Genomic DNA, 25,178 nt, shown 5'->3' with positions numbered 1-25,178 from the left:
AATATATAAAAGAAAAGACTGGCTAGTTAATTGTGCGAGTTCCAAGAACATATAAGCGTATTTAAGTTTTCTTTAGCATTTTATCAATTTCGATTGGCTTTATTCTGTACCAGCAATCAAAACTCATTGGACAGACGCTTCGTGTGACTGCCAAAACATGACGATACTACCTACTTCCATATCTTTATTTTATACGAATTTACGTAATTTTGACCCAATCACAGTCACACGTTGACAAACGATTTGCGTCATAGCTCCATATATGGCATGTAAATACTTTCATGATGAAACCTGGCTGTGGCAGAAGCAGGAAAATCGCAATAATAAGATACCAACTATATATAACGTAATAACTGCCACAGCCGCATGAAAGAGAAGCGCCTTGAAAGCATTCTCAATCCAAATATGCGTTGATGTAATGTTTACTCGAGATACCGTGCAGCAGCGCCATTGGGCCACACGAGGTTGACCCATGTATAGACAAAACTTTATATTATCGTGTACTGTAGAGTTCGTATTTGTCAAACAATACAATGCCGCGATCAATCATTCTTGGCAACAAAACTCAGGTCTGTTCATATGGATCGCTATATTATGAAATTTATGTCATTTGCGCTATGTTTCTTCTATATTACACGAAGAGCCTTGCAGATCGCCATTTCTAAATCTTCAACTTTTAATACTTCTAGAACAGTCTATTGGAATTGAGTTCTGCCGAAGATCTCGATGGCTTTGCTAAGGCTACGAGAAACTTGCTCCTTTCACAGTTCGAAAAAATAGTAAGTATGTTTGGCACTAAGATAAAGTTATAATGCTTTGACGTATTGAACGAGTATTCTGTTACTGATTCCAGCACTTTGAAGCGATTGCCTAAAATTTGATTGCAATTGGTCGGTGTTTCGAGGCATTGAAATTTAATATGAAGAAATTCGCTTTATTTAATATACCCTACTACGCCGTTGGAATTTTGATTTCTGTCAAACTTTGCTAATATTGTTTATAAAACGAAATTTACCTATTCGAACGCGTGGTGTAACAAGCTGCACGAAATGTCAAAACTTGTATACCGATAGAAGTTCAATTCGTGAATGTATTTATGTAGCTAAAACAGACAGAATAGAACGGATATTTATTGCTGTTCCATCCATTTTCTTACCTAAAAGCATAAACACCATTGTGCCCGTTGGTATATCTTCATTTTTGTCTGATTTGTCGTAATTAAAGCTAGAAATTAGAAAAACTAAAGCACAAGCAATTACGGACACCTTGTTTTCAGTTGAAAGAGAATGACGTGAAAATAGATAAATTTTTAATGCTTTTGCTTGAAATTACGTTTGTTTTTGCTATACGACATTTATTTTCCCACAGATTAATTTTCACTTCTGCCTTTTTGTAATTTTATGTTAAAGGCTGAATGATTGCATGGCAAGATTGTTTTGTTTTTAAACTTTTAATTAATACATGGCTTCATACTAGTCCATAATTTGGTTTTGTTGTCAAACAACATACGCTTGCACAAATCTTGTCCGTTTGATGAAACAATTACTTTAGTTCATTTGCATGCAAACAGCACAACTCTTCTAGACCCTGAAGTGTGGTGTCAAAGATTTGCCTCCATCAATGAAACTTTTCTTGGGTTCTGTAAAAACATAAAAAATGATCTTTTAAACAATATATAGATTGTAATTGACTGTTATTTTATATTAGTTAAAGCAATTGTGCTATATTCTGAATCCTTTATCTGGTGAACTTGAATTTTTGTCATGTGATGGAGCTCATAGGCATTCCTTTCCCAAGTAAGTTGAACTGTTTTGCTTGGTGTTATTGGAGTTTTCTGTAGTAATATGTCTGGTTTAATGAGTTTTCCTAATTTCATGTGTTCATTATCTTTACTTTCTTGATTATTCACACACCAAATTTTATGCTATTTTATGATGTTCACTGTATTTGGACCTTTCTGCCAAATATATCAAGAGATTAGTGGAGTGTTGTGTTTTACATGAAACCTGTAAGGGGGGGAGAGTTTTTTAATGTAGTTGACTCCTTTATCTTAACCTTCAAGGCCACATGATTTAACATTCCATATTCTTGGATGCTTACAATTAGTGTTGCCTACTTTGAACTATTGAGTAAGTACCAAAATAAAGTTGGCTATGTTGAAAAAAATTTATATTTTTTTCGGTGTTTGATTTTTAATCCTCCTCACAGATTATGTGTCGAAATTTCTCACATTCAAATTTTTACAAAGATTATCTGGGTGAAAATCTATTAATATTATCATTACCAAACCCTCAAGAAACTTTTGCCCTTAAATTTGAAAAATCATTTCTTAGAAAAAACGTAATGAGCAGATCTTGAAACGCTCGAAAATGTAAAAATATTCAAAGTAATGAAGGCTCATTATTACATTTCAAGTGCGTTAGAGTGTTGACAGCAAATGGCGCCCGAACAATAAGGAGGAATTGATTCAAGCAATGAATCGTGAAATGTCTGGGCTCTGCCTCTGTCTGTTCTGTTATGCCTAAGATCGCTATCTGCATTTCTGGTGCCTGTTTTGCGTTGTGATTTCAAGTCTGTTTGTTTCGAGTTTTTTTTCGTCCATCGCGTATCGTGATTTTGAATTTTGCCCAATGATCCGATTTGTGTATGTGGCTATTGAACAAAACATTTACCATCGGACGATCTCATCGCCTGCAAACAATCTTGAACTAGCAATTTTTTCGTTTTATTGAATAGCAATTTCCTATGAACTTTCGCTTACAGCTGCTGGTGATATTTTTTCGATTGCGCTGTCTAAAAACCTCTAGAATATTCTGATGGGTGAGTTTTGCTTGCAGCGAGCTAGGTGCGAAACTAGGAAGTTTTTATAGGCAACCGACGGTTTAGCGCAGTCTGTTTTTCGCTTATTTCTGATCGGCTATGGCAATTATGATCGTGCATGTAATTCATTTTTTAATCAGCAGGTGACAGTCTCGGTAATTTCAATTATATCAGATAACGAGACTTGCGTCACAGGACTTGCACACAAGCGCCGCCTTTGGTGAATGAAAGATGTGTCTCTGCCACATGGCTAATAAGTGTGCTAACGTATAAGGCGTCGCCCTTACTCCGCCCTTATTTGAATGAGATATGCACAAATTTTTGTCGACCAATGCTTAAGTTCTCTCGCACATATACACTTCTTATTTTTAAATTGTCAACATTAGCAAACATGTTTCAAATTGGTTCGTCCAAGAGTGCTTTTCAAAACAATAAGATTCATCATGCGAAGTTATTCTAATACAAATTTGTTCCTGATAACTTCATTATTAACGTAAGTTGTGTAATGTCTTTCTGCAGGTTGATCATCTCGGTGTTGACCGTAAATCATGCAAAATAGTCAGTACCCTACGCAGATTGATACTGAATTGAGGAGCAAATATACATGTTCTGCCCTATTAAACTCATTTCAAATACCTCTCCTCCTCCCCACCCCCCTCCCTAATTATTAGTCTGTGAGAATTGTACTTAAGAATGGTGTTTGTTTCTTTTCAAAATACTTTTATGAAATCATGAAGCACCGACCAGCCAGTTTGTCTCTTTCTTTTTAACTTGTGCGACCATTGACGATATACATATATCTTATTCGCGTAGTACGTAATGGCGTTTATTTTGAATGTAAACCACTTTTCATTTACGAAATGAAACCACCGGCGTATAAACAAAGATATAATTTGGTGAAATTTGAACTGGGCAAGGGAGGTTGTGTTATTGAGACGCGACATTGTTATTTTTTATAAAACGAACGAAAACATTACATGCATTGGAATGTCTTCAGATAAAGTCGTCAGATCATTTATGTCTTTGATTCAGACGTGTGTGAAAAAAATGAATTGACGCAGAGCAGAGCTTTCTAGCCAGCGTCATTGACGTTTGCAGTTTGTCAGTTAGCGGGTACGCACCACACATGACTCCTTGGTTACTGTCCTTGTGATGCATTTTTTCGAGGTTACAATCAGTCAAATTGACTGTGAAGTGCAGAGCGATAGCGAAGTTCTTCAATATTTTCTAGATTGTTGTACGCTCGAAAAACTGTTTTCCTTCTTTCTACCCATACTTTAAAACTGGTGTTTTGATTGCAATGCTCGTATCTTTTGACATTGTGTTGTTTTTATGATTGTTTCCGGATTCTTGCAAATGCATGTGCTGTCAGAAACATACATAAAAATAACTGTATTTCGTTTGTCTTTTTCAACGTATGCAAAGTTATAATAATTGATTGCTGCTCAATGTGACCGTATGAAAAGTCATTTTTTTACTACATGCATTCTTTTGCGAATTTCTTGTGAAGTAAAGCATTGTCTAAAGGCCATTTCCATAGATTTCCATAATTTGCGCATGCGCTAAGTACGGCTAGAGATGCGATCATATTTTCCAGTGGAAAAAATTGAATGTTTTTTCGAGTAGAAATTTTTCAACTTTGTGTATTTAGTCCGGTTACAGCATGTGTAACCTGGATGATTTTACAATTTTTTTGAGTGGAACCTTGCCTTTAAGACCCATTTCTATTTCATTTGTAATTTTTTTTTGTTGCGCAATTCAAGTACTTTGTTTGTTACCAAAATTTTAAAGAATGTTCCGTAGCCACATTTTGTGTCCCTACTCATCTATAATTCTGCCTTAAAAATGCGTTTCTTTTTACCACAGGAGTAAACTTAAAGATGACTATTGGTCAAGTCCTGGCTTGGACATAATGGATCCTCTGTTAGATATCATCCCCGAAGCTGGGAAACCTATAAAAGATGGCCGGCAATGTACTCAAGTTTAACAATCATTTTGCTATACTTAAAAAAAACTTAAAAAGCCATACATCACAATTAATCATTAGAGTTTGAATCATTAGATTCATTACAAACTATCTTGTCAGATATCTGAATACTAAAATTAGCTGCTGACGTACATCGTTATTAACATTAATGTACAATGACGTTGGTTTGCGAGTGCGTTATGTTTAAAAAAGTGCCGATATATTTAGTCATTGAAATCGACCAACTAAAATTTCCGAGTGTTTCCATACACGTGAAATGAAAGGGTCTCTTCTGCTATTTGTGTTGTGATATAAACATTCGTTGATTTTGATTCAATTTTGACAAGAAATACAACTGAGCATAAGTATATTCCTTGATGAAGCCTCGTTTTGGTTTAGCCATCGTAGTTTTTTATACATCATAGAAACTATAACCATTCATGGCAGAATTTTATATTTCTTTTAGTATATTATTGGCCTGTGAAGAGAGATGACGAGAGAATCGTTTTATTGCTTGTGGTAAGTAGATATCGGAAACTCTACGTTTGTGTCTTGCATTATAGCAGGAAATTATACTTGATTGTGATTGGTTGGCTTTTGCGAGTGTTATAACTCTAAACATCTGAAATTTCAAGAAATGTTTTAAAAATTCATTCCTAAGATTTGTTATAACACATTTTGTAGCATGCATTCTTGGCAGAAGTTGGCATATTTTGTCTCGTACATTTTCTGCTGTATAATTATCAAGCAGATATTAGATCCTTTAGCATTTGAAAAAAAAACACGAACTCGTAAGTTTCAAAGAACAAAAATAGCATTCGTTCTTTTGGCCTCGTATTATTTTGTGTCGTTGAAAAGTCATCCGGGCATATTTTGTAAAAATTTGCTCTAGACTTTCGAGTACGTCAATTATCGCTGAAATCTGGGGGCCTAAAGCCGGGAAATATCTATTCGGGAGCGGACTCAGAAGCGCAAATGTACCAAAAATCTTCAATTTTGTTACATTTTTTGTTTTCTGCTTAACAACTCCGGGGCACTAAAATTTGTCACTTGACCAATCTCGAGGGTGAAACTACTCTTCTACCGCCGTCTTGTCAAACCAAAGATGCATTGTATGTCGTTATAATTACGATGTGCGTCTAGTCTAGTTACGCAAATATGGCATAATGTTTGTTCTCACATTGTTTACCAATACAGCGCATGACGTCATTGTGTATAATTATTATTTCATTAACTATACTCCAAACAAAATCATCACAAAGAAACAACATCGCTGTTTAAAGCTGCAATCGAACCTATAGCTGTAATAGGCGGCAAGGTAGGTAAAGTAACAATAACAGATGATAGAATATGGCTTCGATAAAATATTTATTGTGAACTATAACTAGAACCTGTCGTCCTGTTCAAGCAGTCTGTAACAAGAAACAAAAACTTTATAAATCAAACAAACAATTGGTTATTGCGTATATTTATTGCAATATAATGCTCCGACTAGAGCCGGGTTTTTATCTAGTTGCTCATTTAATTGGAGTTGACAATCGTGTTTTGTCCAACTTAAGTTTGAGTGTGATGGTCTTGTACCGTAGAGCTAGTTTCAAGTTACGTACCGACTGCTTTTTGATGAAATTTCTCGAAATAATAATCGACAGTTAAATGACGCACAAAAATCTATCTTCAAAAATTCGTTGCTTTCATTGCCAGAATGCTTTAGTGAAGAAGAAGTAGAAAAATAGGTAAAAAACTCATTTATGTGTATAATACTTGTCTATTTCTATGGTGATTATAACAATATTAATTTATAATAATTACCAAGTTTTTTGCTACACGGGTTTTGTTACAACCTATGACCCTGGGTTCTTTCGCGTCACTGTTAATCATTGAACTAAAATACATGGAACGCTATCTGTAATGGAAAAGCCGAATATTTTTTGAAGCCGAATTTTACACCCAGACACGCGTGTGTAGTTCAATTAATTTTCACTCAGCGAGGGAATCTCAAAACACTACACACGGGTGTCAGGTTGTAAGATTTGGTTTCAATTATTTGCTTCAGGTAGCGATCTATGTATTTTAGTTTAGTGCTTTTAATTACTTTGGCGCCATTACTTTCATCGCCTGTAGTCATCCTCCTCCCCATTTATTTTATACGAGACAAAGAATGCCCAGTGTTTACTGTCAAGAGTTTATTACGTAAAATTACTCTTAGAATGTGCTATATTTTTCTTTCGAATATTAACAATTCTTTAAAAAAACTTAGCTCCTAGTGTAAATATAAGCTTAAATATAACTTAGGTTAGGAAATATTGCTTAGAACGTATTTTTTTCATATTGTCTTGATTGTATATTTTTCAATTTCTTTGCAATTTTGTCCTGGAGTAGTAGCGAAATATGCGCTGTATTTGGACTAGTGGTGTTTAGTGAAGTTTTGCAAATGTTTTATTTGACTGCTACTATTACGAGTCGTTGAAAAATTCGTATGACGCACAAGAAATCATATTCTAAGGAGAAGACGAAACAAAAATGCAAACAAAATTTTTAATTTCAATAATTTTATCATTTTCTATTGTTTTGATCGCAGCTTTTACGTCATAATGTGGTTCGAACAAAGATGTGTTCGTCATGGATATTAACCACTGACATTAATTGTGTCTATCCACATCGTCTGCCGTCATATTTATGACTGAGCAGGCAACTGCTAAATTTTGTTCTGTATGCTTCATGTTACAGCATGCATGATAATATACGAGAAGGATTTAGAAACGCGTTTACTTTCCTAAATAAAATGCATTTGGTAGAGATGTAGCTATTGTGGTGACGTCTTATTACGTGTATGTCCTCTCCTCTTCATTTTTTTAATGGTTATTCAACCTAAAAATGACGCTCTCTTGAGTTGTAAGAGCTGAAATAAATCTAACATCGTGTAGAAATGCCTTTGTTTATGTCAAACGACAATGTAAAAATATGTACCATACATTAGCTTAAACGGTTGGATTCTATGATGAAAACTACGAGTTTGACGTAGTTCTCGATAAACCCTTCAGCGTTTAATGATTCACCTAACGATAGGTATTGTTCTTGTTAACTCAAGAGTGCAAGCCAACGCGACTCTGCATTTGGATACAGGAACTTTAATCAAACGGCAAAGTGAATATTTCTTTCTTATCAATGACTGAGATTATGTGAACTGATAAAGCTGCATTTTTTCTATCGAGCTTCCGTGTTTTACGTTGTTCAATTCTTGTAGAATAACGACGATTTCCGATTTCGGTCTTGTGATAATGAACGTTCCACCAGTGAGTTTATCTTGCTGTGCGTGAATTCTACCTAGGCTATAACATTTCGCTTGATTTTTTTCAGATGGTGACGTCTGCAAAGTTCATCGAAGATGAAAAAGAACAACTCGAGTTCTTTGCTAAACAGGTATACCGTATATATACGTCTAGACGGATTGCACTTAGTAACCATGGGTGTCTCGAAGGGTTTGGGTTTGATATAGCTAAAACGATGCGTGGTTAGTTTGATTGTGTGTCATGGCTTTTGTTCTTCGGGAGTGTAACATCTTGTCTTGATATGTTTAGTCTCTTGTCAATTTAACTTATGATTTTATTGTCTCCGACAAGCAAGTCCGCCAGCTGCGGGAATAATAGCAACTCGACGCGAATATGCTTTTAGCTCGGTTGCTAGTGGTTATCATGAATTATGCTTTCATTCATGTGAATAAATTTGCTCTTGAGTTTTATCATATCGTTTTAACTGTATGACTGCCAAAGGAACAAATATATTATTGTTATTATTATGCACGAATTTATAGACACGATAAAAACTCAATCAGTTATGTCATAAATCAAATCTGTTATTTACAGAGGTCATGTTGACAAAAATTGAAGTTAAAAAGTAATATTAAAATCACCTTGTTAACTAATCAGTTAAATATTTACACACACTTCATTGATGAAATGTTGTAAAGTTTCAGGTATGCGAATTTCTAGAGGCAGTTATTATAAAGTAAATGCCTTTCTTGGCAATTTCACCTTTCATTTTTTTCGAAGCTTTATTCAAAATCACTGGTTTCTCGTGGCTACTTTAGAATTGATCAACGTGAAATAATTTCTAGAGTTTTGACTTTGACACTTATCCTTTAAACATCAGAAGGTTTCTTCTTTTAGAAGGTTTCTATCAGACATTGTACTTGGCATTTGTTTCTTTAACGTTCCATATAAAATTTTTATTACTCGTTTTTCATAAATCTCAGGTCGTTGTGTAGTCGTAGAGCATGCACAGACTAAAGAACGATAAGGAATAACCATGAATTTATATATTTGTAGAGAAGCTTTCGTAGTTATAAAGGAGTGATATTTTGCCAGCTACTGATTCTTTTCTTGCTATAAATGGTACGAGATTTTTTTCGCTGATGTTCTCAACATTAAGAGTGGCCTTGAGAGAGATATAAATAGAAACTGCTGAAACTTAATTGTCGAATAAACTGTGTCTCTGCTAATTTTTCGCCTGTCTGCTTTATCGGCAAAGCTCACTAAATCACGTGATCGTTTCACGCTGTGCAATTTTGACTTATTTTATACGACGTTTTATCGATGACTCATTTAAAAAAAAAATTTTAGTTCGCCACTTTCATGGTGACGAATGCACTAATGTCAAAATCAAGCATGCGCTATTTTAATCAAACCGGCATTTTATAGTAAAAATTGTTGGAAAATTTCACGTTCATTTACTGTCAAGTGCGACCTACACCAATAGTTTGTAAAGAGAAGAATAAAGAATAAATACAATAGAAATTCTATTCTCTTTATAATGAGCACTAACTGCCTGAATAACCATAGGGTAGCAAATTAGGCAGTTAGTTTAACAAGTTGTCTTATCAAGATATAATACACGAAAATAGCCTTGACAAAAGGACGACAAATAGCCTAAATATACTGTTAATATTACAAGAAAAAGCTTTTTGGTTACAACTATGTTTCTATATAGAGGAATCGATAATTTTTAAGAAAGCCATCTTCGATCACTCTTTTTAATCTTTTTAAAGAAATTAAACAATGTTGCAGAAAAAAAATACTCCGGTCAAGCTCTGACATGCTTTACGTACTTTGTTATCTTATTTGGCAACTCTCTTTTACTTGACTTTCTTATTAAATAGTTTATTATTAGTATTATCTAGATTTTTATAAATTCTATTGACGTATTTCCAGATCAGCATTAGCTATGAAAATGTTCTTCGACGACTACGCGGTGGTTTTAAGAAACAGAAACATTTTGAACTCTTAGGTAATTTGACACTAAGCGTTGTGATTGATACGCATGTGTATGCTTTGATTTATTCAAAAATGATTACTTCACTCGTATGTTCTTTTGATAATTAGGTGATATGTACGAAAAGAGCTTTGCGTTGCTATCTGAAAGAATAGTTCAATACGTAAGTTTGAAGTTTTCCCAGTTTGCTCAATTTTGTGCGTGAATTTGTGTGATAGACTTGCTGTTCACTACAACGGCTAAGAACAACTTCTCGATCCACATTAATGTATGATCAAAGATTCCTCGATACTTTCATGCGGGCATTGACATCCAATAATTGAGTGTATTAAAATCCATTTTTACCCCCGCTGAATGATATGTTCATTGACATCCATCTCTCCCAATAGCTTTGCTAAACAGCATAGTTAATTTCATTTAGCTTCAAGAGGTTACTGAAGCATCCTCTGGTCTTATCTTAGCCGTCGATCATACTTCAGACGAACTCTATCATAAGGTATAAAATTTCAAATCTCGTAAAATTTAATTTTCATTTATTGAGCTACAGATCGCTTTGCGCAGGCTAATCCAAACTTTACTAGGTAACTAGGAATAAATCAACGCACGCATTGTATTGTTCTAATTTCATAATAGATAATCAAGCATTACGTTCGATATCATTGAATTGGTAGCCATTGTGCTTCGTATTACAGGTTTATCCCCCAGTCCCCCAGTGGCACGCAATGCTCTTTTGCAATTTTTGTCTTTCCTCTTTCGTTCTATATTTGTAGATGAAAAACGCTAATGGATGTTCAATTGAAAATCGTTTCGAGGTATTGCCATGTGCAACTGCATATATTCATAAAATACCGCAAAAGGGCTGGACATGTATTATTTTCTTTAAAGTACACAATCCCATGGAACTATCACACACTTTATATGAAATGTGGTAGTAAAGTATATTTCAGCTTTTGGGGTGGTCTTATATGGCTGCACGATGTAATTGTTCCACTAATTAATTTTTTTCTTCCATTTCTTTTGTTTAGTTGGCGGGGACTATTTTCGAAGACGTTGTGAAGAATGGATCCAAAATCAACCTATCAAATTTAACATCTGTATGTACATAGTATAGCCTATTAGATCGTACATGGAACTTCTTGCCCTAGCTTTGTGTTTCTTTGCAAGACATGAACATGTATACGTGCAACAAGTGCATGTCGATATAGGAGGGAAGTTTTGATCATTGCGTAGTTACTTGCAGGTTATATAAAACGGCATCTTATATTTCCTCGTTATAGTTGGTGTTTTCTTCATTTGTATTTGTGTTTACAATATTTATTTTCTTAAACTCCGTTCACATGATACCGGTATGAAAAAGTATGAAACCGTAACACAAACCGGAATAGTTTGAAAACGGTACAAAACTATACCTTTTCCGTTACGTGTGAACACCTAACCGTAAGAGTTGCATTACGGTTCGACAAAACATTTTCTCTGCTAAAAATGATGCGGTAAAATATTCAAACTCAGCCGTCATAGCGATCGTCATCTATAACGGGTAGACCTCAAATAGTTATGACACTAATAAACTGAAAGCCGGCGTCAATCCGTCTTTATGTGAAAACGACACCAAGACGTAACGAAACTCGGCATTTTGTGAACAAGGGAAAACGGTTTAAAACTCTACCGGTATAACGTTTGGAAACGGCATCTTACGAACAAGGTCTAATTGGAAGATTCACTGAAACACCATATTTGACCACAACTAATTAAAAGCTTGGAAATAAGATTACAGTTGCTAATGATAATTTTAAAAAACAAAGGAAGAAAGAGTGTATGCTGTTTAACATTAGTAAAACTATTTTTTATATTTTTTTCAGGATTTTCCTTGTCAGAAACGACTTTCAACGTTAACAGGTAACGAAATATATGTGTGCGTCATGTTAGATTGATTTTTGCCACTATCGTGATTTATTTTTGCTTTTTGATGAAAGATTTTACTTTCTTAAGAAAAAGATCCATACAGTTCACCAACACCACGCAATTCATAAGCGTTTATATTCGTTACGTTAATTATAGATGTTCCTGTGACCTCACTGATATGTGTGCCTGTATTGCACAGTCAGAGCAAAAATATATTCTGCGTTGTTTGTCTCTTTAACGAACGTTCATCGGGAAGGTTTGTTATCTTATTCTTGGCCGTTGTGAAGGCGAATTAGAGTGCGATCTATTTTATGAAAATGATGTTGTTTATCGTGGTAACTCTATTTTTGTGTCATGCCCAACTGATACCATACAAAAAGAAAGTTTTCCCCAGCATATATAATAATACTTTCTTAAATGACTCAGCACCAATTTCACTTATGATGATTTGCTTACTGGCATATGAAGAATGAGGTCACTCTTGCTTCAGAAGGAGAACGTATCATCTCTTCAATTCAAGAATACCCAATTTCAAATTCAGCATTAAAAAGTTGTAACAAGTTCTATTCACTATTTAGAAGGAAGTAGTGAGTTTTGTTTTCTGAGAGTCTCAATGTTTCCTAAGACGAAATGCATTAAGTTTTTGCTGTAGAGAAACAAAGATAGATTTCCATAGTTTTAATAAAATCAACGTCTTTCGGAGGAGATTCCTTCTGTTAAATTTCTTTGCAAAATGCCGTAAGGGTGACCACAGCATTTTTGGAGGTGTGTTTTCTGAATCTTTCTTTTATTACTAATTAAATTTCGTCGTTTAATAAACTCGAGAAATGTGGTTGTAGGTTTTTTATCTGGTATGATATTAAAGTAAGCAGGAAACAATTTTTCACTTGTCTCGCATCAGGAAACATTGCATTTATTTCAAGTCATGGGACTACAAATGAACAGATCACATTAACATACACAATGCTCATACAACAATATTTGTTATTGACCATCATAATGTAAAGCAGTTTGAAAAATGCCCAGATGACAGTCTATTATTTTGATGGTTTAATCGTTGGTGAAATTTGCTATAAAAAAATGCTTTTGCTTTCAGCGTTTTGATGTATATTTTTTCACCTTTGAAACAGGTTCTCTCCATCAAAAGAAGCAACTGTGAATTCAACATGTGAATATTTTTATGCTCAACTTTTCAATGCCCTAGAATGGGAGAAAGAACTCGTTTATCGTCGTCAACAAGAGGTTTCTCACTTTCTATTGGCTTATAGAATGCATACGTAACTACAATTGCCTACTGCTAGGAGTTCAGTTTTTTTAATACCCGCGTAGCTATAGCTCTGCCCGAGTGATTTGGTTTGAAAGCGATTGTAAACTTTCAAAAGATATTACTCGGGCAGCACCATTGAACTATATGTATAACTGGAAAGCTACCTTAAGGATAACACGGCTGTACTTGTAAGAAGCCAAATTTTACCCCTCTCGTGACTATAGAATTTTGCTGGAGTGAGATATCTAGTAGATCGGGTTCTAGATCATTGTAAAAGAACTTTCTTCTAGCTGTGCGTGGAAAGACGGGAACTAGTTTATATACTGGCTTCAAATTTTGACGAGGGGTAGCCTTCCATATATATTTAGCTCAGTAGGCAGCACTGAATATATGATCACTTTCCTCCTAACATTTCCTCTTGAATATACCTGACGACCATATGTCAATATGACGTCACGTTTTTTCAAGAAATTGTTTCAATCGAGCTTTATTCATTGTAATGTTACTTGTTCCTTTCAGCATCTGTTAAACGTGGCAAAGAATTTATTCATTCATTTGGGTAAGCAGATCGATTTCATTTTTTTGGGGCGATCAATACATGAATGATTGTAAAGATTAAATTATCAGCCAGAAATGTGTGATGAGCTGTAAACTATTATGCAAATCTGTATTTTCCGATTATCTTTAAAATTTTTGTAAAAATGATTTACTTTATTGTACTTTTTGAAATGTATTGTACTTTGCGCTTGTAAACCATAAAGAAAATCAAGTTGTTTGTTCAAAAAGTCTTCCATTTATACTTTGATGATGTATATTATCAACTGATGTCAATTATAGCTATTTACTTTCTTGTTTATGTTGCATGCATGGGGGGGCGCGAAACTAGAATGCTAATAGGAGAAGGGGGGTGAATAGTGTATATTCATACATTTAGCGCTTCTTAACTTCTTTCTTTTCACTTTCAAAGCAAATCAGTCTGCCTGAGCTAAATACACGAATACTCTCCCTCCGTGCCAATCATAGTGCTCATTTCTCCCTTGATAACCCCCTCGCAAATCAGCGTGCTAGTTTTGTCCTTGATAACACCCTCTGCACTAATTATCGTGCTAGTTTCGCCCTTGATTTCATGAGGCAATGCCTGGTGCCATCTTACATTTGTTCCTGCAACTTATATCTTGTTTTTTTTCTTCCAGTGTTTTAGTGATTTTATTGCAAAGTCAATTTACTATTAAAATAAAAATTATCTTGATAAAAATATTGAGTTAAACATGAACTTTTTATTCGGAGTATGTTTCATATTTTAAGTATTTTATTTTTACATTAATAATATTTTCTCCACAGATAATGTCTCTGTTCTTCTCAATGAAATCCTGCAGGGAGCAAAGAAACTCACGCAAGCTGAAATGTATGTATATTTGTTATCATGTGTTGTGTATAGCTGCATGTTGGAACCCAGTACAGTCGATATACAGTAGAGACACTCCATTGAATTTTTTCGTGCCACACATATATCTTATTCTCACCCTGTTGAGTGGTCTTGAGCGTTGCTGGAGAAGTTTGAACTTGCTTTAATATCTCATTCAATCAACAGTGCTTGACATTTACTTTGTTCTCCAGACACCAATACGTGATTGAGCTAACGCATGCGCACTGTGCAAGATCAGTAATGGGCGCATTCGCTTTTTTGCTGAACTCACTGCTCTTTATATGTAAAGCTGTATATACGCGGTTGGCACAGTCGTGCGTATTTTAACAAATGATCCTTTGTGTTATCATCTTTAAGGCTCAACATGTTGAGAGCAATTGTAAAGTTAATGTCAACGTCTTGTAGCTAAACACCGTCTCGTTTAACGTCACTAAAAATTTCGCAAACTTCATCTGTAGATGTTCGCTGTTTCTTGTTGACAAGGAAAGACAAGAACTGGTTTCCAAAGTTTTTTTCAATCATAAAGCGAATGATGGCGGAGACGAGGTAATGTCTTTTCTCATTAGTTATCACATAGTTCACTGATTTTTTATTCGACTTAAACGGAAATCATGTAATATTTACTACATTTACGAGTAGATAACTATAAGATACTTTTTGTTAGCCAGAAATATTTTTAAGGGAGGGGGGCCAGCACCTCCCAATGGCTACGTCACTAATATGGAAGACGTCACTATTTACATGCTTTAATTGTATGATCCAATCTGCAAAGGAACTGCATTTTGGGGGATATACTGCTCCATCACGCACCATTTACATAGAGTACTGGTTTAAAAGACAGTCATAGCTCAGACTGCTCTGACGTTTGCTTTTGTTTTTTTAGACAAAAGAAGTAAGAGTTGCATTTGGGCAAGGTATAGCTGGACACGTCGCACAAACCGGTAGGACTTAAGGAACATACTTTGATAGTATATGCTTCTACGAATTCCGTGAAATTTTTAGTTGTATGTATTGTTTGTTTAGAAGATAAGATGTATCACTTCTGTATTTATGATTCTCATGCCAATACACGTGTCTCAAAAAAAACGGAAAATTCAAATTCATGCATGCACATCGAATCATTTTGCTGCATAAATTAAACAGCATTTTGGTGAGGCGCATATCAGTTTCACGCTTCCACAATACCATCGTCTCTCATGGAAAAAGATAAAGCCTTTCAATGCATTATAAACTACCAGTTTGACTTTCATCAAAATATTGTTTAATTTAGGCAGTCAACTTATTCGGTATGCATGCTTAATTCTGCGTGTTTCTTTTTTTTGAGATACCCTTAAAAGATGTGTTTTTAGTTATAATTTCCACAATTCCCAAAAGTAACATTCGGTTTTGACCTAATATAAGCTCCAGAAATTAAGAAACTCTCGCATACATAGTGCGTACTCATCTCATAAACGACCAATTCTCATTCAAAAGGTGTAATGCTGAATATTAAAGACGCATATTCTCATCCAAAGTTTTGTAAAGATATCGACAGGAAAACCGGCTTCAAGACAAGGTTCGTCCTCATTTATATATTTGTTAAAGTTCGACTAGGAATTCACAACAATATCTCGCGTCTTCTTTGGGCTGATATAAATTGTTATTACCATTTATAATTTTATATTTATATTGTAAATACTATAGCCTAGCAAAAACTTCTTGTGGTTATCGTATGTACCCCCTTGATTTTCATGTTGTCTTATGTATATCCCATGTTGCATGTACTCGTACCATTAATTCGTTGTGGTCATAGACGTTTTTGCACGTGATCATACCCAATGCCTAACGTGGTCAATCCCCTATGTGCTTCACGTGTTCGACGGTGTTGCACGACTTCATGATCATTGTAAATTTGAGCATGAATGTTTTAAAGGTAGAATGAGCGAGAAAAAAATCAAGATCATTTTAAGTGCTGTCATCAGCTTACACGTTTGCTTAAAATAAACAAAACAATTGCTTCAATAATGATATAAGAAGAACGGCTGTGAGCTCTGACGAGAAGAACTCGATGAAAATACGTCTGCAAAGTAGATTTTATTTCGTTACGTTTTTTGCATTTACCTGGAAAATTCCTCCACCTGTGTGTAAAGAACTCATCTGATTGTTTTTTACTTTTAGGAACATCCTCTGCTTTCCAATCAGAGATGAGAAAGGTATGCGTTCTTCGGAAATTTATGCTGTATTTTATACATGCTTCAGTTCTATTTTTATCGAATTTTCTTACTAACATATATTTTTTTCAGAGGTTATTGGTGTTGGGGAACTGATCAATAAGATTAACGGTAATAGTTTCTCCTCTTATTATCAAATAGGGCCTCATCTTTGCATGTCGACTGTTGCCGGTGGTCATATAAAGTTTAGTTTCTAAAGGTCATTTATTGAACAGAAATATCAGTTATTCTTATTTCTTACCAATTAAACGTAGTTCCCGGACTCTTGAGTTTGAGATTTCAGAAGTATCCATTTGTGTTTGAAGTCGGGGCTTATATGAGGAGACGTTCGAACATAAACGTTTTAAAAAATTACAAAGCGTGGATAGGTCACACGTGTTAAAAGATAGTTATGCTGGTATTGTAAACGGAAATAACATTTTTTATAAGTAAGGCTTCTCGAGTTCTCGTTAGTATTAGCAACGAATGCTTTCGTAGGTTTTTGTACTGAGTGAAAAGGCTGCAAGTGATTTTCACGGACAACCCCTGATGAAATCTAACTTACTGAAGGAACTTGCTAGCTGCATGTATTTATGCTTGCTTCCTATATGTGCTTGCTTATTGTATATCCGTACATGTGTTTATCGTTGACAAATTTATTTTGCCATTGACAGGCCCTGCTTTCAATCGACTCGATGAGGACTTGACGAAAGCGTTTGCGATCTTCTGTGGTATTAGTATTTGCCATGTAAGCGAGGAAGTATTTTAGACCTTTATATGATAGGACTTTCTATCGTGCTTCAAATATAGCTATATGCAATCAAGATGATGACAAGGTAGACATATCCAATTTTAACGCTGTGTCTATCAATTATCTTCATCTAGAGTTTGCTGTACAAAAAAGTGACGGACGCTCAAAATCGAGACAAGATTACGAACGAGTTGATGATTTATCACATGAAGGTATTTTTCACATCCCGTGTCTATGTCTTTCTGCGCAAAGATAATGTCGTTTTCGTATTTCACACTTATGACTACGTTCTGTAAATTTTTAGGTTGCGCAGAAAGACGTTCAGCATTACACCTCTCAAACGATTCTTCTCCCCAATGAAGTAAACAAAGAATTTGCATATTTGTTCTTCAGACCTCGTTTGGAACCAAATCTTGACTATGTACAGGTACGTTGCGTCGTCAGGTACCAACAGGTACGAACTCTTACGACTCTTACCCATTTATAGCCCACACTTTCCAACTATTGACCTTTGTATAATCAACTGAACTGCTCGCTCGCTCTTATTTTTTTCTGAGAGTTTGCGTTATCGTGACTGCTGACGAGTATGCATGAGGGTAAACGTTAACGATGCAAATCGCTGACTATTCATGAATAGGCATCATTACAGGCTCTGATAAAAGTGCACGTCTCAATTGGGAAGAACGAAATCGAGGAGTATAATATTGGCCTGTATATGTGTTATTGCTAAACGTGAATCCCATGTATAAATAGGCCGAATTTTCGCTACGCTGCTTTGATTTGTTGTGAATTGTTTAATGCTAAAGGCATCATGCTTAATGTTTATTTCCTTGATCATGTGGAGGACCAACAAGCTCTAGTTGTATTGAATTAGCGGTATTGTTAGAAAGGATCATCTGTGTCCAAATGTTTCAATAGTATTGCCCATCACTTGTGCTATAAATATTTAACTCCCTCGGCCAGGAACGCGGCAAAAACGATAATAGGACGTGAGGTGAGGTGCGGTGCGTGTTGTATATTTATAACGACTTCATGCTGTGATGAGTTTCTTATGCAACTTTGCTTTATTGGATGTAAAATATAGAATCCAGTAAGAGCAATGTATTTCGCAGCGCATGTTTATTTCAATTCACCTTTCCTCGACCAAAACCTTTTTGATAATCGTTGCCACAATGTAAATAAAGCTGCACTCTGTTGAAAAGGTTAATAGCGAGATTTCTTAAAAGAAGTAAAACTTTATTTAAGATATATCATACTATAGTGCTTTCCGTGTTAATTTGCTCTTTTGAGAATCTTTGCGATGTGTTTGAACTTGCAAACTGTTAGTTTATTCCTTGCAGTTCAACAATGACGTTTTAAGATGACGTTAAAATTACTATTGAACCTGTAAAGCATCTTTTTATTGTTGATTCATCTAAACGACCCTATTTGATATCGGTGATCATCTATATTTTTATAATGCAAAGTGATTTTCGTTATCTACTAGGCATGTTTTTGTATGTTTCAAGATCTGGATCTTATACGAAAATGGAAAATATCGCACGAAACACTAGTAAGGTGTGCAAAGCTGCAGAGCTTTCGCTCGTTATTCTTTCAATTTTTTCCCGTGTTGGACTAATTTTCGCCTTTTCTTCATTTGTTTAGATTTGTTCTTATGGTGAAGAAAGGCTATCGAGATCTACCGTATCATAACTGGACCCATGCGTTTACAGTCAGTCATTTTTGTTATCTTTTATTGAAGTATCTCAAAAAGATCGATTGCTTTAGGTATGTATGCAGTTTCATAGCGCGTGTGAAGTTCAAGAAAATATCACAGAAATAAATGTAAAAGTTATGTTATAAGAGGAAGTAATAGTCGAACATCTAAACATTACATTGACTTCTTTTGCTTTGTCTTCTTCGGAGAGAAAACGAGGTTGAGATGTACGTGGCGAAACGTTTAATTAAATTTTTGTAGATGTTGAGCTTTCAGTTTGGTGCAGTCCTTAGAACTGTTGGTGTTAGTGTCGACTGACGCTTCATCACAGTAGTGCGTTTTCGTGTGAAAGTGCATACTTATCGGAAAAACCACTAGTGTAGACGCGGGGCTTGTGTGTGAAGATGACTACCTCAGACTATTGCTAAGGATTTATAAATGTCAGTCAGCAGACTCAGCACAAACACTACCAATTCTTATCAGGACTGTACCAACCTGCACTATAAACATCTGCACGCATGATGATACCCCAAGAAGGCTCAAAACATTCGCTGAAGATCGATCTGTTGTAGTCGAAACATCTTTGTGGTCGTCATGGACAACGTTGAGCTGAATTCTAATCCAGGGACGTCGGAACCGGGGGGAGGGGCTTTTTGCAACAGCAAAACCAAAAAGATATTTAGACTGGGCTAAAGTTATTGTTTAGAAGTGTTTTTTAAGACATTATAGTAGAATTGAAGACTTATAGTCCACGCACTTCATATGTTGCTCCGACATCCCTGTTATCTATTAGCTCATTCATGTTAAACTGGCTACATAAGTCGCTAATTGATTGATCGATCGATTATTCTTACGAGATCACAACCAAACCTCTTTTCTTCCATGAGATTCAGATGTTTTTTGTTTCATTTAGTGACTTGGAGATTCTCTCTCTCTTCGTTTCATGTCTGTGTCATGATCTTGATCATCGTGGAACTAACAACGCTTTTCAAGTGTCATCTGTAAGTTATTATTATATGCACTCCATCATTTGTGAGTACAAATACACAAGGAAACGTTTGAAATACAAATCATCCAAATTAATTTCCAAAAGTTGTTTTTGCGTCTGTCAACATTGTTCTGATCAGATTGTTACTTTATTTGATGTAATACTAAAATTATCGACTTCAATAAATGTTTTTCGATTTGTAATGTTTTCACATCGTAAGAAGATTTATTGTGGTTTTATTCACATAAGTAGAAAACTTTGAATGACTTTTTATAAAATAAAGATACAGCGCGCTCGCTCATCAATTTATACATGACTTTGTCATAGTCCTTGCAGACTGATCTGAGCTCCTTGGATTGAATGGATGAAAGAGAATTTTCAAAATCAAATCAACGATCAAAATATGTTTTAGAAAAAATAAAACGTTTGATTTAAATTTATTTGTTTTGCAATGTCGTAATTTTATAAAAGAGATGAAAGTTATTTTTCTTGTTTATATTGCCTCATGCAAACCTCGGAGACGTTGGTTGTGGGCTTGCGCTGATCAACTTACGTGTTCTCCCAAAGGTGTCCTTGGTTTGCATAATCCTGTTTGCATTAATCTTTTATTTCTTTTATGATAGTCTATTGAACAACAAAAAATATAATTGCACATGTAATGAAAGCTTGTACTTGTGAGTGGAATGTTTTATATTTACCGAAATGTCTCTAATGCTTACTCGCTGCTTTAGAACTCAGTTCTCGCTGCTTTGTACAGTTCAGAAGGATCGGTAATGGAGGTATGTCTGCTAGTTTTTTATATTTCTTAATTTAGGTATCCTTTGCGATACAACATCCAAAAATATATCATGTTTACACATTGATTGGTTCATAATGTTACTTCAAGTGTGCTTTATAGGTCGACATATAAAGTAATGTCATTTTACTATGTTGATTAGTTCATATTTTTTACTTCAAGTTCGTTACACGTTTTTATTTTTTTATTTTTTTTTTTTGGCTTTAAGTATGATTTTAAAATACACTATCTAAAATTCTGACATTTGTTTATTTCATAGAGACATCATTTTGCACAGACATGCTGTGTTCTTAACACGGAAGGATGTAATATTTTCGAAAATTTAACTGAAAAAGTAAGTTAGCCCTTGCATTTACATTTCTTCTACGACATTTTAGAACGTGTTCTTTTGTGCGAATATGCTCTCCAAAGGGAGCACGGAGCCTGCTTAAAAATGAAAAGGGAGAATAACATGATAACATACTCTATAGACAAGACGCTAAATTTTACCCAGTAAATTGGTTGTCAATTGAAAAAGGTTCCCCCAGCTATGAGGTCTCTGTTCCATCCCCTTATTTCAAGCGTTTTCGAGTTGAATAGAATTGAAAAATACGTAACCGTCAATGGCGAGTGAAAAAGCGAAAACAAGACAACCGCGTTTTTCATGAAATAGTTAATATTGAGCTGGTTATTACGACGACTTTTCGTAAATGACGTAATCATTTCCCCTTTCTTTTCTAGGAATACCACGAAGTCTTAAACTTGACGAGAAAAATCATCCTGGCGACAGATCTGTCACACCATTTTAAAATTCTGAAGGATTTGAAAAAGATCGCGCAAGGTAAACTGTTTGCGTCAATTCAACATCCTCGATGATTTTATACGTAGATCGTGAGCACTCATAAAATCAAATGATAGCTACTTCAAAAATGCTTCCATTCTGAAAACTTCGTTTAAAGTGTATTTAGCACAAAAAATTTTATTGTCTTGAATGAAACATCCTTAAGCTGCAGTTAACTTTCATTTTTAAATCGATGTTTACTTGTTCACTTCTTGAGATTATGAAGTTTCAATTGTGTATGTATTTTAGATAATTTATCGTCAGATTTTTTTATTTTATCTATTTGCTACTTGTTTTTACCTTTGTTGATAACAAATTAGCTTGCTTGATAGTGGGTAGATGATCAGTTTGGTGATCAGTTTATGATTAGTTTTTATAGCAATGGAAAATTTATGATATAGCTCAAGCAGAACTGCAACCGAACAAAAATGACCAAAGTTTGTGTACGAGCTAGTGCCGATGTGCAAATACTCTTAATGCACTTTAACAAAAAGGGGTATAGCCTGTATATTATATTTAACATCAACTAGAAACTAAGACTAACATTTGTTTAATTATTTTGAAACTCTGCACCATTTAGTGGCTTATTCTTGCTTGAAAATGGTAAAACGATAGAACCTTTAATTAATTACGCAGTCAAGGATTTGTGCTTGGAGTCAAGCTTTGATTTTTTTTTAAGGTGTTATTGCAGCTCAGTCACCAGCATTGAAAAGGATATTAATTTTGTATTGAAATTGTATCAATTATTTTTCTGTGGAGGTGGACACAGTTTGTTGTTGCACCGTGACTAAGTAGCTTAGTAGAAAATGTTCCAAGAGCTAGGGTGATAAAAAAAAGCTTCTAAGCCAATCGCGCTTAATAATAATAGCGCGCTATTTCCCCGAAAGGGACATTAGTCCTATGGTAATTGTGATACATATACAATAAAAAAATTGCAAATATTTTACTATGTTGTGGTTACTTTCAGTCGGTTTTAATCCTTCGGATGTCGCTCAAAGAGAACTGTTGCTGTATCTTATGATGACGTCGTGTGATTTATCCGATCAAGTCAAACCTTTTGATTCAGCCAGCACTGCGGCGGTAAGACTGAATTTAACATACATCAGCATTCAGAGGAAATTAATGTAGTGGTCTATCTACTCTTTGAAGTTTCCATGTACAAATTATCTGTTTATATTCTTGAAAAAGGGTGTGTTTTAATATAATGGTTCCAAGAACGCGGAGCATGTTCATGGGGAGGGGATAGAATGAGAACTTACTCTATCTGCGAGACGTTAAATTTTATCCAATCAATTGTTTATATGACTTGACTTTATACATGTTTTCATCTGCTTATGTAGGATCTTGTTTACTCCGAATATTTCTCCCAGGGAGATCTGGTAAGTTATTTTCATGCTTACTTAAGCCACTATTGACCAAGTTTTATTACTAAGCAAGCAAGGTTAATAAAACGTTCATTATGTGGCATTATTTTACATGATATTTATCCGTGCCTCTCTGAACCTTTCGTTTTCATCACGAGTAATTTTCCAGTTATTAATATCTGGAAACCCAATAAACTTTGACATTTCCTATACCTGGAATCTCCATCCTCTTAGGCTGCGTTTACACTATACCGGATTCGCTCATCACGACATCTTCATTTGCTTTAAAGGGGTAACTGTTCGGAGTAAAAGCTTATTAAGCTGATAGATTTAGTCTATTTTATTGTGTTTCTGACGTTGAACAAATTCACTGCTTTTTAGTACAAATGAAATTTAACCTGCTACGATAGTAATCCTGTATAGTGTAAACGGGGCCTTAATAATTATGCAAGGATCAAAATATCTGTGCAGTCAGTTCATCAATCGCACTTAATTGTAAACACAAGTAAATATTTGATTGAAATGTTCGCAGAAACCATAATTGACGGAAAACTGTCGTTTTCCTAGAAGATGTTTTACCTAGTAAAGGAAATACTTCATTTTTCATGTTTGCTTTGAACTTTCAGGAGAAAGCTATGGGAAATAAACCATCGGAGATGATGGATCGAGATCGGGCTTGTATTCCAAAGCTGCAAATTGATTTCATCGATAGCATTGTTCATCCCACGTATCGGTAAGATTTCCTGCTATGTGTTATTCACTTCTTAGAAAACAATATTTGGATTTCGTTAAACTCTTAAACATTGTGGCCATATAAATGCTTAAGACTTTCGAGATTTGCTTTGATGAGCTTTAACCCTCCCACCTGTTTTACATAGCTGCAAAGTTTATAACAGGTGGTTGTTTAAGCTTATCCAACCGAATCTGGCAAGAAAAATTGCGTATATGTGGTAACACTATCTTGAACAACGTTCAGCATCTAACTAGTATTAAACTAACACTTGTTAGTAATCTACCTCATCATCATTTTTAGTTCACTGCAAAAGACTACTGTAAAAACCACCGTCGAGTGAATGAATATATCTCTCATTTCCTCACTCTTTGATCCCCCCCCCCCTTTCAAAACCCTCCACCCGAAATACCTCATACGTCCATAAACAAGATCAACCCAACCCGTAGAAAACCCTAAGTGTTTAGCTCCTACCCCCCTTTCGTTGTTTGATTAGGTTGCTCGCCGATATTTTTCCCGAAATGACCGTCTTATGTGCTGTTATCGACGAAAACAAAGGAAAGTGGAGTGAAATCGATTTGAATGTTGGAAATCAGAAATGTTTGGCGACCACTTCCATAATGTCAACGTTCACTAAACAAAATAACCATAGCCACGAGCAAGTGTCATACGCTATCAACAACGGAATCTAATTTAGAATAGCGTGTTTTATTGTAAATAAAGTAGTTAACTGATTCTCAAACTATATGTGCATAGTTTCTTAATTTATATTTATGTCAAAGCTATTTTGCCATGTGAAAAATGGTTGTATATAGTTGTATACCTATACATAAAAAATGCGACCGCTATGTTTAATATACACATAAATTATTGTTTGGGAATGATGTCATTCTACATAAATGTCGCGCCTAAATTATAATTTTTTAAGAAATTAGAATTTAGTGTGGTATTTTATGGTATTTTAAACTTACGAACGAGCGGTAACTTGTTTTTTCTAGAGACCTTAGTCTGTCAGTGGCTGCGATCAAAAATTTGCAATAATGTGTTAGATTTTAATATTTCTCCCAGGTGCTCCAATAGAAATTAGAGAACCTAGGAGAATTAGAAATTGTTACTCGGTCTTTACCACAAGTGCATTGAAAGTTGCAACTGAAAGTGCTACTATCTTACCTCCATTTGTGGGGTTTTTTAACAA

General features: G+C 34.9%; 1 protein-coding gene across 2 annotated transcripts; it reads left to right on the top strand.

Moving 5' to 3' along the window:
• Window positions 1–291: 291 nt before the first annotated feature.
• LOC124447188 (cGMP-dependent 3',5'-cyclic phosphodiesterase-like) lies at window positions 292–24,920 on the top strand. 2 transcript variants are annotated; one of them, XM_046998080.1, is made up of 34 exons: window positions 292–569; window positions 690–779; window positions 1,708–1,796; window positions 4,687–4,793; window positions 5,253–5,305; window positions 8,144–8,206; window positions 9,994–10,069; window positions 10,165–10,217; window positions 10,476–10,550; window positions 10,825–10,866; window positions 11,080–11,148; window positions 11,914–11,950; window positions 12,113–12,212; window positions 13,087–13,198; window positions 13,743–13,782; window positions 14,565–14,628; window positions 15,108–15,195; window positions 15,533–15,590; window positions 16,123–16,204; window positions 16,807–16,841; window positions 16,932–16,970; window positions 17,513–17,586; window positions 17,724–17,801; window positions 17,894–18,016; window positions 19,076–19,146; window positions 19,234–19,356; window positions 20,199–20,286; window positions 21,005–21,052; window positions 21,329–21,403; window positions 21,790–21,889; window positions 22,857–22,969; window positions 23,230–23,268; window positions 23,880–23,986; window positions 24,480–24,920. In XM_046998080.1, exons 1-34 carry the CDS (start codon window positions 534–536, stop codon window positions 24,673–24,675), a joined length of 2,643 nt encoding a protein of 880 aa, XP_046854036.1. In that variant the 5' UTR covers window positions 292–533; the 3' UTR covers window positions 24,676–24,920. The 2 variants fall into 2 exon arrangements, with proteins under 2 accessions (XP_046854036.1, XP_046854037.1); XM_046998081.1 differs by lacking the exons at window positions 292–569; window positions 1,708–1,796 and having other exon boundaries at window positions 694–779.
• The last annotated feature ends 258 nt before the right edge of the window (window positions 24,921–25,178 follow it).

The sequence above is a fragment of the Xenia sp. Carnegie-2017 genome, unplaced genomic scaffold (genome assembly GCF_021976095.1).
Source record: "Xenia sp. Carnegie-2017 unplaced genomic scaffold, XeniaSp_v1 HiC_scaffold_22, whole genome shotgun sequence".
NCBI classification, from domain to species: domain Eukaryota; kingdom Metazoa; phylum Cnidaria; class Anthozoa; order Malacalcyonacea; family Xeniidae; genus Xenia; species Xenia sp. Carnegie-2017.
Note: the sequence above shows the minus strand (reverse complement) of the source record. Positions and strands in the feature narration are given on the sequence as shown.